Genomic DNA, 14,604 nt, shown 5'->3' with positions numbered 1-14,604 from the left:
GGGCAGTGGAAAGGGATAACATCTGAAATGTAAATACAGAGTATCTAATAAATTTTTTAAAAAGTATTTTCACTTGAATTTCACATCAATGCAGCCATCAGGGAATAGGCAAGTGTTGCTGTCTTTCAAATGTCTGCTTGTACAGGGGTCAGTGGCTGCAGTCTGAACCCAGAAAGAAATTCAAGCCACGTAGCCTCCCACAGACTGTCCTTATACCCCTTACTCATCTCCCAGCCTTCCATAAGCACGCCTGCACCTAACATTACTTGGGAATGCTTGTTGTTTATAGAGTATGTTCAAACAGCCATTTCTTTTGTCTCTGCACACCACAATGTTCTCCCAGAAGTCTTTAGATGTAATACTTGAGTGTGAAAGCATTCAGCCTCTCAGAAGGCTAAAGACCTCACAGTTAGCTTTGGAATCTTCCATATTCAATATTCCAAGTAATATTGCAAAATATCACAGAGACTAAAAAACAAAGGCCTCAAAAGCCCCAAACACCATCTAAGGGAAAGTGTGAAGAACCCTTCTGTGTATTTACCTCTGAAACAGTATCAATCTTTCAAGGAGTGAATAAACTATGGTAACTTTAAAGAACATAGTCAAGCCACTATGAAGCCAAGAAATGTGTATGTATTTACAAAATGTCTGCCCACTACTATTACTGTACACTAGTAGAAAGGATAAGCCTACTGTATGTGATAACCTCCATTTTAGGTAACACTGTAAAGTTAAAAACAAGTTTACGATGGTCCCCTTTAGCGCTATTATTTTGAGATAATTTTCTACTTAGTAGTTTCATTTAGTAGCTTTAAAAAATGGTCACATTTTAAAACGAGTCTTCCATGACTTTGGGCTTTTGTCCCTGTTGTGTGTGTCTCTCTATCTTGTGATGCTAAAGACCATGTCTCATGTAACTTATACCTTCTCCAAACTTCAAAATGATAGCAAGACATACTTCCAATCACATTTCCACAACCACAGTGGTCAAATATCAAAATACAACGCAACCTGTCTGAAATGTACTCAAACAGATATGAATATTTGTGAAATGCTGCTGGACAGGCAGGATTATACTGTATACCATCTTCTCCAATTGCACTTTTTGGCCATCTGTGGATTGTGTATTATACATTAAAAATGAACTAAGATTAGGACAAATGATAGAAGAGGGGACAATTTTCTAATATTCATTTGCCAATCATTATATAAAATTAAAAAGAGGTGAGAAAGGCTGCTCCAAATGCCACCTAAAAAGCCTGGTGAGTCCTAGCCCCTGCTGGCTGGCTCAGGACAACCCGGCACTTCATAAAGCACGGACAGGGAAGTCCACCTACCTACGGCAGCATGCCTGCGTGCTTGGCCTCGGTGAATAGAGAAACCAGAGCCAAACTGCAGGACAAGTGAGAGCTGTGCCCCCAGGTGTTCATTCCTGTGTGGAAGCAGCAAATTGAAACCACTTGGATTTCAAACTCCAGGAAAATTTATCAGGAGTTTGTCATACTTAATTCTGACCTCTGCAGTGCTTTTGATGAAGAGGAAGATGCTGGAAAGAATGAAATCATCAGCCACTCATCTGTGGAGCACTCCTCTGTAGTCATTCCTCCCAGCTCCTTGCCTGCGTGTCCTACTCTTTCCAGTCCGTACAGGCTGGACCTCACAACTGGACATCTGCATCTCCCAGGGTCCTACTGTCCCACTGCACAGTAGCAGACGTGACTCGCTGAATTTATTTACATGACAATTCACAGTCACTGACTATGTACAGGTAATTAGGATACACTAAGCAGTGAGGTTTTTTGCTCTCAAACGCAGGCACTGAATTGAGAGGAGACACATGGGTATTGCCTATAATATCATTAAAGAGCTTTTCCATGAGTACACATAAAAGAAATAATGGAGATGAGAGAGAGGCCAGTGTCTGCGGAGAAGGCAAAAAGGGCACCTGGGAAGGTATCTTGGCTCAGACTCATTTGTCTGTCATGGCAGGGAGATAGCTGAAAAGAAAGGATGAAGTCCACATATACACAGAGGTACACAGCAAAATTTTAATTTCAGAAGAGCTAGAATATAATTTCTGAAGAAGCAATGTGGGGAAACGAGCCTAGAGGGACAGGAAGAGACAGCCAGTTCATTGTAGGTTTATCTGTCATACACGAGAGTTTAGATTTCATATTACAGACGCAGCAGCACACAAAAATATCCTGCTGGGAATTTCCATTAGACTTGTATTCCAGAAAGATCACTCAGGTCCAAAAAAAGTGACACTCCTTCTTTTGCAAAAAGCCAGAGTGCCAGCATGCCCACGTAATGAGCATTGAAAGCTCTGACAGGGTGTCGCTTTCTACTGAAGTAACCTTGAGCAACTCCCCACGGTCCTTTGAGTCATTTTCTGCAAAGAGTTGTCCTCTGCACAATGGAGCTGCTCAAAGGACCAAGAGGAGGGTAGATGTGGTGGAATTTTTAAAGCAGACAAGCTGCAAGGCTCACTTTACATGTCTACAATGGCAGCTCCTATGGGAGGCTCTGAGCTGCCTGCCATTACACCCCTTCCTGAGCTCCCGTGGCCAGCTCAAACCGCCTGCATCTGGACACAGACCAGTTCCTGCCTTCTTCTCTGCTCAGGAAAACCTTATATACTTTGAATTTCATAAAGGGAAGTTTTAAGAGCACTCCAGTTCCTTGTGATAAAGCACCACGGTGTACCTGGGAGAGTAATGGCAGAACTATGGCGCTGCTGGGCATTGCTGTTGCTGTTCTTCCAATGCTGCACACTCATGCTCAGGTTTGCTCCAGGCTAGCTTTCATCTCCTGAGATGGACGAGTTCTACAGACACGCGTGCGCGCGCGCGCGCGCGCGCGCGCACACACACACACACACACACACACACACACACACACACACACATACACACACACACTCCTCTACTCCTCATTATTTACCTTTTTGTTTTGCTCACAGTATTATGTGGTGTTTGAGTGAGAAATGTCCCCCATAAGAACGTGTTTGATCACTTGGTCCTCTGGTGGTGGCACTGTATGAGAAGGTGAGGGACAGTTCTTGAGGTACAACTTTAATGGAGGAAGTACCTCACTGGGGCCTGCAGTTTATAGCCTCTACTTCTACTGCACGCTCTGCTTTGTGTCCATGTGGAGGATAAGAGTTTCCTGCTCGGGTCTCTTGCTGTCATGTCTCCTCTGCCATGATGGATATTCCCTCTGGAATCCCAAGCAAAACTCAATTCTTTCACAAGTAGCTTTGAGCCGTGGGGTTTTACTGAAGCAGCAAATGTAACCTGCACAGACCCATTTCCCAGGAGAGTGCAGGTGCTTCATAAACTGTTCACTGTTGGCTCCTCCAGAGTATGCCTGTCTCAGAGTAGTCACATGTGAGCCAGTCACTAAAACACACAGTATCTCAATCTTCCAGGGATAGTGCAGAATTATGAGTTTTCAACCATATTCCCAAGAAACGTTTATTTGTTTATTACCTCTTGATGTCCCAGGAATGGCTCTAAGTCCTGGGAAATTAACCAACACAACAGACCATGCCTTCAGATACTTCGTTACCTAGTGAGTAAAAAGTATAGCATCTCTGAAAAATGGAGCGTGCGCAGCATGAAGGGGCAGCCCAGGGTAACTGAGTGAGGACGGCCTGCACAGACTGCTACGGGAAACTGCTCAGGTGGATGGTGAGCAGTTCTGAGGAAGGCTATGGCGGGGCACATCTGAAAGTGGGAGTGAATGAGCCTAGCAGCTTTCTACACTTAGTAACAACACTCAGCTTTCAGGACAGGGAAATCACACACTGGTAACTTTTATCACAATTTCCCTCCAAAGAATTCACGAGAGATTTTTTCTTTTTTTTTCTTTTTCTTTTTCCTTTTTTTTTTGAAACTAAGAACAGATCACGGTGTGTCTCTGTTGCAAGATTTCTTTCTGGCTTTCTCAAAGCTGTAACTTAGAGTATATACTGGATCTGTCCTTGGTTCTGTCGACTGTTGCATTCACTACTCTGATCCACACCTCATGTAACTACCCCATAAACCGTTTGAGTTTCACTTCTTATCATTTTATAGATGTGTGCTTTGCATACTGGCCATTCGGACCTTCCTACCTCCTACATCAGCACTTCCCTGATCCCATGATCTCCCTTACAAGTCATGAGTTTTGTATGTGGTCCTGATGTCATTGGTGTGACAGTGGCTTTAGAGTTAGTAGTTAAAGCATGGAGGGCCAGCATAATGTACACAACTGAGGACAGTGATTCCCTTCTAGAATCTACTGATAAACAATCTTTCAGAGGTAAGAGGTTAGGGCCCCCAAAGCTCCTCCCCTTTCCTTACTGTTGACAGAATTGGTCTTATGTATCCAGAGCACATAACTACTGCTGATGTGAGCTACTGATCACAGTAACTATGCTGAGACTAGGGAATGGTATTTCACACACAACACACAATCTTTCTGCTCCTACACACCACAGGTATGTAACATACCCTCTTTTTCCCCTTTTTAAGGATTTAATTTGATTTTTAAATTATGTATATATGTGTCTCTACACACAGGGATGTACACAGGACGACCACTGCATACAGATGCCAAAAAAGGCACTGGATCTGGTAGAACTGAAGTTACACGCTACCCCTAGGCCATCCTTTCGGCTACGTTGTACAACTCTCTTAAGCAGATGAGAAGAGCATTTATCGCTCAGTGACATCAGGCATCTTATTTTAACCCAGTGGAAAAGGACAGAGTGAGAGGCGCAATGGGCACAGTTACTGATAAATGGGCTGAGAGCTTTGCAATCATATGAATTCAAGGAAAGTACAGGAAAGAGATATGAATGCAACCAGATGTCACTGTGGTTGTGATGGTTAATTTTCATTGTCATCTTGAGTAAATGTGAAGCTGAAGTTCTCAGGAGATTAGTAAATCATCCCTCTAAGCGTGTCCGTGTGTACAATAGGCATTCACTGAGTAGCTCGCCCTGAATGTGGCTGATATTGTGCCAAAGGTCAGAAGGCCAAGCTGAATAAAGAGGGGAAAAGGGGATTTCTCTATCATGGCCACACCCTCATTTGTCTTCTTCCCTAATGCTGTAAGGGCTAGCCTCTGCCACACACTCATCCTGCCTTGACATTTTAGTTGCTTTACACCCCCAAACAAATCAACCATGGACCCAGATGTAAACCTGTGATCAAAGGTCACCCTTCTGTCCATAAGTTTATGGGTTAGTCACAAATGACAGAGATGGCATCAGAAAAGTGAGCCTGTGGTTGCAACTCAGGTTCACCATGACTGTGAGGCCTCTGGACTCAGTTTGTATACAATGGTCTCCCCGTGCTTGTCTCCCATTCTCATCTGGAACAGGCACATTTACTTTTGTGCCACTGAACAGAGCAAGTGTGTACCTTCCTTTTGTTTTTATGGAGGCCTAGCGGTAAGAATTGCCTTGAGTATCAGGGAGACACATGGAACTTAGCACTTTGAATAATATAAGCACTATTAAGTCTGTGGAGATTCGTAGTACTGAACTGAATGCACTCAACATTATACAGAAAATGGGAGTTACTTGGGGGTCAGAGCTGGAAGGTTGTAAGCTAACAAAATATATCTCCATGTCATATTGATAAGAAGTAGCATTTCCCATAGTCTAAGAGACAAAATGGAAGAAAAGGGGGTAGACAAAATTCATAATATTCCCCCTCCTTTCGCTGCAACTTCTGCCAATGTTTCTATTATGATGAGGGGGATACCTCCTTCCAGCAATGGGGTCAACCAGATAGGCCATCAAACCTAGAAACTATGAGCAACAGCAGCAGAAATCTCTCTTCCTTTAGAATTATTTCTCTTGGGTGATTGCAGCCATGACCAAAAGCTAATGACCACAGTGACATAAACTGAAATGGAAGAGAGGATCCTCTTTCCAGTACATGCACTGAATGTCAAGATATCCACTCAGAGAATTCAGTCAAACATGCTCTGAAATTTCAACTCATCCCTGGGGAAATATTCAAGTTTACAACAATGTACAATGCATTTGGTAAAGTAAAGCCTTACTGCATGTGAACAAATTGGTATTTTGAAGCAAATTACTTGTTCTTTTGTGTATAATAATATACTACTGAAAATAAGCACAAAATAAACTCAGCACACATCCCTATTTAGTTACTCATCAATCTCCATGACAACGTACCTATGCTAGTTTGAATGACAATGGGACTCATATGTTTGGATTCTTGGTCCCCATTTGGTGGAACTATTGGGAAAGAAGTAGGAGGTGTGGCCTTGCCCGTGGAGGTGTGTCCCTCAGGTGGGCTTTGAGGACTCATGCGGTCCTCAGTGCCTCCTGCTTGCAGTTTGAGATGTGAGTGCTAAGCTGTTCCTGCTACCACACCTTCATCAGGGTTCTAGTTCTCAGGGACCATAAGCCCCATTGCACATTTTCTTTTTTAAGTTGCCTTTGTCCCTGTCGTTAGTCACAGCAAGAGAAAAGAAACTGACATCTAACCAAAGCAACTGGAGGGAGAAGAGGTTTGAGTTGGTGTGTAATTTCAAAGGATCCCATCCAGCACAGCAGGGAGGAGGCATGCTGGCTGGAACTGCTCAGGATACCAGGGTGGTGGACTGAAGGGTAGTTTAGTCCCATCTAGAAATATCAAAAAATAAGGAACTTCGGCCATACGGAGAAGGAGATATTGCTGTCAGGCCTTGCCCAGTTGGCCACTTTTGCTACAGTTGTCAGTTCCAAAGCCTTCCAAACCAGTGTCAGCCCCTGAGAGTCAAATGTCAGTGTGTGGGGCTATGTCACATTAAGGCATTATTAATTCTATTCAAGTACTTCATTCTCAATCCACACCATGACTCACTGATATGCATTTATTTTAATTTTTTTCACATCCTGGGGAACTGGATCCACGGTCTTGCACATGTACCTTTGCTACAACTCCAGCTGCTATTGGCCTCACATAAAAATATCTGAGATTTTAAAACAAAATTAGAGGAACTTTATGTAAAATCAGTGACTGTAATTATAGACGGTAGAAGTGACAACCAAGAAACAAAGTTAAACTCCTCAAATAAATACCCTGAATTTAGTGGTACAAGAACACAGTGCCCCTCTTAGCCAAGCGGTACTGAGATCACCACAACACCCAGGAGCAATTCATACCCTACAATGACTATGTCCTAGGAAGATAACCCTGTGCTGTGGTTGGCACACCCTCTCCACTTAATAAAAATTGAAGATGAGAGCAACAGTTGTCACAAATACAATGGGTTTCACATACTTTAAGGGTCTGGTTGGTTTAGAATGGTTACCACAGCTAGAATTTTATCACACCTATGAAATTATTTCTTTAGAGTCTGATTTGTCCCAGGGAAGAAAAATCTTGCTTCAGTAAAATTTGAACATTAGATATGTGTACATTGTAGCTATAGATGGCTGATCTATTTACTTATATAACTGACATTTTCTTAAAACAATTCAGTACAAAAAAATAGACCATTTCCCAATATGATCTTTGCAAGTAATTCATTCAAGTAAACTTGGAGAATTTCCTAGAAGTGATATCAGGCCTTTTGGTCTACTGCAGGAATCTAGTTAGTGCGTTTACTCAGAACGTAGCAATAAAGGAACATCAGAAGCCAGCGCCGTCTTCTAGAAAGTGTTTGCATGGGGAGAAGAGGTTATTTTAACTAGTACAGAAAAGCTGTAAGGACTCACCCTGTAAAGAGGATGGCACTTGTCCCTGAAACATGGAGCCAACCGGGCATAGATCTGCAGGCTGTAGTAGTAGGCTGCCAGCTGGAGAGACAGTGCTGACTGAGCCTGCTTCTCGAAGCACTTGTTAGCATCTAACACCTAGGAAGAAGTGCCACAGAATCGACTGAACAAAGGCAAACGGTGAGACCTTCATACATGATCACATGGTGACTGGTCTAGCACTGCAGACCACACTTCCATCCCATCAACCTGAGTCCATCGTAACAAGCAGCAGGGAAGCTTGGAAGAAAGGTGGACTTCATTATATAAAAGATTGAAAATTGGACATCAAAGATACGTTACAAAGTATAGTCTCTGAATACTTACTAGACCCTTCTAGTACTTGGGAATTATAAGCATAAAAAGGACACATATAATACAGAATATCACTGACAACAACTTCCAGGAGAGACACATGCTTATTTATGTTCATCATTGGTAAGGTGAGCTTACCTGAGGCAAGGCAAGGAGATAAGCAAGAGCCAGTGTCATGTCACTCGGCAAAGCGTCACTTGCTAGCTGCAAGAGAACTGAAGGCAGAGGGGATAAAAACAAAACCTGTATTACTTAGGGCAGAACTTGCTATTTTTATTTTGTTAAAAAGCCATGCTGTTAAAATTATTTCTAAACATTTATGCTCATACACATGAACTTGTTCTCAGTCTTTCTCAGAGGCTGGATTCTGCAGAGGACAATGTTGAGTGGACAGATTCATGGAGCTGAGAGTGAGAGGTGAAGTCTCAGCAGGGCAGGAGACATCTAGAACAACCTCTCCCACCTGTATCTGACATGTGCAGGTACCACCAGGAAGAGAAGAACCTCACAGCCAGGAGGAGAGCAGTCCTGACAGCTGCTGGGGGAGGGAGAGCCACTCTCGCTTGAGAATAGTGGGCACTATTGCATTTCCCATGTTTTTCTGGTAAATGGTTCACAACCATTAGACAAAAGAAACACTAACTGGACTTAGTGGAGTATAAAAGAAAAACAAATGCAGAACTAGGAAGAGGCCTGCTCAGGGAGCTATGTGGGAACTGGGATGCAAATGGGTCGTCCACATGGCTATTGTACACATGTATAATAATCTTAAGAATAAAAAAACTTAAATCACAGGGCATTCTTTGTTAAAAGTGTCATGCTTTTAGCCTTGTACAATTTCAATGGAGAAATAGCTTCAGATGCTTTAATTGTTCATGAAAATCTACTTGACACTGACTTAACATAAATCATATAAACTGTTAAACAATAACTTCCCCATGACTGGGAAAGCTTGAAGCGTGTTTTACTAAGACTTGAAGCAATCTGTTCAGAGCAGTTCTTGCAAAGCTCAAGCAAAAGGACAAGCATGATGGATCCTCAGAACATAGTCTTTTTAAAGACTGGGGCCATGCTACAAAATTATGTGTATCATGAACACTAACTGAGGTGATTCCATTAATATCCTAAGACTGGTACAGTGGAACAGCTTTATAAGGGGCTGCAGAGATGGCTCAGTGGTGGCTGCTCTTCCACAGAACCCAGGTTCAATCCCTAGAACCTACACGCTAAGGCAATCACCCATAACACCAGTTCCAGGGTCTCTGTAAGCACCAGGCACATACATGGTGCACAGACATACATGCACTCACACAAATCACCCGTACATATGAAATATGCAATTTAAAAATAAAAAAATACAGTGTGGAATTGCAAACTTGTACAACCACTCTGGAAATCAATCTGGCAATTCCTCTGGCAGTATCCTGGGCATACATCCAAAATATGCCCCATCATACCACAAAGACACATGCTCCACTGTGCTCTTAACAGCTTTATTTGTAATAGATAAAAACTGGAAACAACCCAGATGTCCCTCAACCAAAGAATGGGTAGAGAAAAAGTAGTTATTTACACAATGGAATAATACTCAACTATTAAAAATGAGGACATCATTAAATTTGGAGGCAAATGGATAAAACCAGAAATTATCAACCTGAGTGAGGTAAGGTAGTCCCAAAAGGACATGCATGGTATACACTCACTGATAAGTAGATATTAGCCATGAAATGCATAATACATGCAACACACTCTATAGACCCAAAGAAGTGAAACAAGAGAGAAGGCCCAAGTGAGGATTTTTCTTCTTGGAAGGGGGAAGAAAATAGTCATAAGAAGCAGAGGGAGGGAGGGACCTGGGTGTGAGAGGGGAACAGGAGGAAAATGGGGGGCAGGATAAGGTATGGGGAGAGACAGGAGAGAGGTCCAAAAGGTAAAGAGAATGAATGAAAATCTGAAGTTGCTGGGGGGTGGGTGTTCTAGAAAATCCCGGAGACCTGGGATGGGGGAGACCCAAGGAATCAATGTGGGTGACCTTCACTGAGACACCTAACAGCGAGACATGGAACCTGAAGAGACCACCCCTTTTAGCCAGGCAGGACCCCAAAGTGGAGGGATAAGGACACCAACCCACCCAAATATTCAACCCAAAATTTGTCCTGTCTAAAAGAAATGTAGGGACAAACTTGAAGCAGAGACTGAAGGAATGGCCAACCAATTACCCTTAGCCTCACCCCAAGGGTAAACACCACTCCCTGACATTATTGGTACACTGTTGTGCTTACAGATAGGAACATAACATAACTATTCTCTGAGCGGCATGGGATAGATGTTGGGGATGCTTGTGGAAGAGTTGGAGGAAGAATTAAAGGCCCTGAATCATATAGGAACCACTCAGGAAGACCAACAGTGTTAACAAACCTGGACCCCTGGGGGATCTCAGCGACTGAGCCACCAACCAAAGAGCATAGGCTTTAATGAGGCCTCCTGGCAATATGGCAGAGGGCTGCCTTGTCCTTCCTCAGTGGAAAAGGATGTGCATACAAGGACTTGATGCACCAGAGTGAAAGGACACCCTGTGGGGACCCACTCTCGAGAGGCAAAGAGGATGGAGAAGAAAAGGAGGGACTCAGTGAGGGGGAACTATGAGGGGGGAGCATTTGGGATATTAATTAATTAGAAAATAATAAAATTAAATTAAAACATGTTTGTAATTTAGAAAGAATCTCTATTACTATAATGAAGACAATTTTGTTCTTCCCAAGAACAACCGACCATCTCATGATCCACAAAAAAAAAAAAAAAAAAAAAAAAAAAAAAAAAAAAAGAAAAAGAAAAAGAAAAAGAAAAAAAAAAGAAAACCAGTCATCGGTTTACTCATATATTAAAATTCTCTAGCCATTAACTGGTTTTCCACAAAAAATGTTCCAAGCAACAACCTGCCAATATCATGACCTTAATAAAACAGTCCATGGCCAATTAGTTCTAGATTTACACACAATTTGTTTTGATAATGATCCAATCCACTTATGTGTGGCTTTAGTAAAATCCCTTGCAATCACATACACGTGAATTCATTGATTTTAAAAAGAAACATATTATCAAAAGCTGTACTCAATTCCATCATCAAACTATCTGCACCCCACAATTGAATCAGCCTGGCTGTATCAACAGATGAATAGGGAATGAGAATTTGGTACATATAGGATGTAATACTATTGAGCTGTAAAGAAAAATAAAACCATAAAGTTTGCAGGAAAATGGAAGGATTTAGAATATACAATATTAAGCAATGTCACACAAGGAAAATCTACATGTTCTCTTTCATTTGTGGAATACAGAATGTTGCACGCACATATGTGAACAAGTTGTGCATGTGAATACTGCATGACAGGAAGAGAAGACAGGCTAATTTCTAGGAGACAAGGATGGCTGAATGTAGGCAAAGAACAAGAGTCATGAAGGGAGATGCAAAGCTGCATTCCCATTGTCTGTAGTGGGAAGCTGCATAGACATCTATTCCACAGCGAGGGATAGGCTCTAGAGCTTCTGTGCAAACTGCTGACTAACAAAATAAAAGCTCAGTGAACTGTTGAAGCTTTTGGACCTTGTTAACTTCTGTGTGTGTTCGCGCGTGCACGTGCATGTATGTTTATGAAATTTTTGAATAAAGTTTATTTTAAAATAAAAATATACTAAAATAAAAGAGGAATCTGTGTGAATAATCCAAAGGAAGTAAAATTTGATTCTAGAAACACACTGCAGGATTCCCACAGGAGTCTTGCTCTACTTGGACAAATATTTAAGTTATTACTACAATCTCAGCTTAACTGATGGCTAGAATAATGAAGCACAACCTGTAAATGCAAAAGGTGCCCTAGAATTTAAATTTTCCTGTGGTGCCTCATAGGAGAAAATACTGAGCTTTCTCCTGTGCCTCTAGCAAAGTGTTCTGTTTCTATAAAGAAGAGTTCCATCCCCAATGTTTTCTCCAACCCTTAGGAATCAAAGGAACCACATTCAGGCCTCCAGAGGAATCATATACTTCTAAAATTAGTTTCTAACCAATAGATATTCAGTTCAAAATCCATTTCCAAACTCAGTCCATCAATCAATATCAAGACAGACTTTCTCTAACTAGACATTCCCTAGAATAAAAAGCAAAAGTCTTTGACATTCAGGAATCAACGGATTAGGACAAGAGCAAACAATATATTTTCCTCTGAGGAAGTAATTTTAAAGTACAATATAAAAGGCCCAAATCACCCCTTTGTCAACAACCATAGGAGCAAGACAGAAGCAGCAGACGAAGAATGTGTCCCTGCAGACTTGCAGCTTAAAGATGACTACAGCACAAGCTATCCACTGCAGACAATTGAAAACTACAGAAGAAAGCACGTAGAGCACGGGCTGCTCAAGACTCTGAACTACTTAAGAAAAATTTAACTGTACATGACAAACACCCTAAACACAATTGTCAGTAATGGGATTTAATTTCCTAGGTAGCTCTCTGAGGAGAGCTCAAGTTCTCACCCTGTCTGTCTCACATTGTCTACCTTTTAGTATCTGTCTACCAGTCCTTAGGGAACCTTAACTTAAATGAGAAAAAAAAAAAAAAAGTCCAGCCCCTCACACACTGAGAACTGTTCCCTGCTAATGCTATTTCTTGATGTCTTTTCAAATATGACCTTTAATTGAAACCTGACCTAAGCTTAGAACCAGATGCATTTTCTTTCAGATCCTCTCACGTCTTTATCTAAACCCAATCATCTCTTCTTGGAGATCCCTCAGGAGCGTCTAACTCATGTGTGTGGCTTTGCTCCAGTGAGTGTAGGACCTTTATCTCCCAGAGCTGTGGCTGGACCAAGTTCACCTGGGAAATTAAGTCCTACTACTGACAATCTTTCCATCACCTTTTATTGTAATATCAACTGGACTTTTCCTTGATTTACTGTGCATTTTGCTGTGTCCATAAAATGAAGCCCCATTGAGGCATGAAAGTTTGATACCACAGGGGATGTTCCTGTGACTATGCTTACAATGTAGAAGATTCTCCACAGCAAACAAATAAGTTAACCAAAAGAGAAACGAAGGCAGTTAAAATAAACAGCCTCCAGCAACTATCTCTAAAGGGAGAATCTTCACTGGGTTCAGAATTCTCAGATAAAAGAGCTATGCTTGTATCTCAGATACAAGTCCCAAACTGTTAGTAACATTTCTAAACATGTGTGTGTGTGTGTGTATGCATGCATGCATTATATAACACATACAGTTTATACCCAAAAAAAAAAAAAAAAAAAAAAAGGAAATAGGCCAATTTCATGCACAAAAATCACACTTGAAGTTTTCTCTAAGGGCTCTTATTGTCCAGCAGTGAGAGTCATCTCTGTGGATACAACTGTTTGCCAAAGCAACAGCATCTACAGAGGCCAGATGCAGAGGCAAGCTGATGATACTGTGGAGCCCTTACCGACCCCAGAGAGGCTATCTTATATCTATCTATACTAGATCCAGATGCTGATGCTAGAAATGGTGAACAAGATGCCTGTGAGCTCAGCTGTGACATGTTTTAATCACTCTGGGGTCTGTTATTACATATGAGTCTAAATAAATAGCCTCAGGCTATCTGTTCTACCCAAAGTTAACTTTGCTCATGCCTCCCTCCCCTACTATGAAAACATAAAGGCTTTTATACATGCTTCTCCTGACCCTCCAGTTGACCACCCTTGTTTTACAATCCAGAGAAACCACTTCCTTTGGGACTGACATTTTCATACCTACGTGTTTGCACACCTAAAGAAACCTAAACTCCCATGCATAATTTAGAACAACAACTAGGCAGGATGTAGAACTATACAGTGAAATAATGGAACAGGAAGGGAGCCATCTTTAGAATTATACAGACATGGAAAAAATGGTCAGATCCTGCTGATTTGAGTTTCAGCACAAAAAAGGCTTTAGACTTTAGGAGTTCTGCTGTACATTATGTAGGACACCTTGACCAGCACATTCTGGGACTGGCCAGCAACTGAAGACATGAAAGAATGTGCTGCAAAGCATTTCACATTCTCACTACAGAGGATAAGCAGAGACTGTAATAGTCTTGTGTCAGCTTAGTTCAAGCTTACATGTCAAGCAAGTTACAAAAAGCCCTTTGGTTTCCAAAGCATATTGGATTTAGGGTCTGGGCATATTGGTGAAGAGCAAGTGAAGCAAAGCAGGTCTCCAGGGAGCAGACCAATCAGTTGCTCTCTTCCTCTATCAGTGACTGGCGTGAGGTGCTTTTTCTCAGTTAGGACTTGTTTTGATTTTCCCTGAATACTGAAGGATGGGAAGTCCTTTCTGTAACAGGAACTAGAGTGGTAAGAGGGGCTATTACTTCCCTCTGATATAATCATAATTATTAATGAATTAGTAGTTGCATTTAAGGATGAAGATCAATTTCACTCAGAAGGAAGTATACACCCAAACAGCCATCCCCGACTAAGGGTGTGTGTGTGTCCAGGCTATTGGCTACTTCCTATCAC

At 41.7% G+C, this 14,604-nt stretch overlaps 1 protein-coding gene across 5 annotated transcripts in view; it reads right to left on the bottom strand.

Annotated features, from left to right (window-relative positions):
* NBAS (NBAS subunit of NRZ tethering complex) overlaps positions 1 to 14,604 on the bottom strand; it is a gene marked incomplete at its 5' end in the record, with an annotated part of 273,478 nt that overhangs the window by 111,388 nt on the left and 147,486 nt on the right. For all 5 annotated transcript variants that reach the window (XM_080914068.1, XM_080914069.1, XM_080914070.1 and 2 more), the window contains 2 exons: positions 7,727 to 7,864; positions 8,219 to 8,295. In XM_080914068.1, coding sequence (XP_080770194.1) covers positions 7,727 to 7,864; positions 8,219 to 8,295 — 215 coding nt within the window. The remainder of the gene's footprint in view (positions 1 to 7,726; positions 7,865 to 8,218; positions 8,296 to 14,604) is intronic.

The sequence above is a fragment of the Micromys minutus genome (assembly GCF_963924665.1).
Source record: "Micromys minutus genome assembly, chromosome: 1".
Classification (NCBI taxonomy): Eukaryota; Metazoa; Chordata; class Mammalia; order Rodentia; family Muridae; genus Micromys; species Micromys minutus.
Note: the sequence above shows the minus strand (reverse complement) of the source record. Positions and strands in the feature narration are given on the sequence as shown.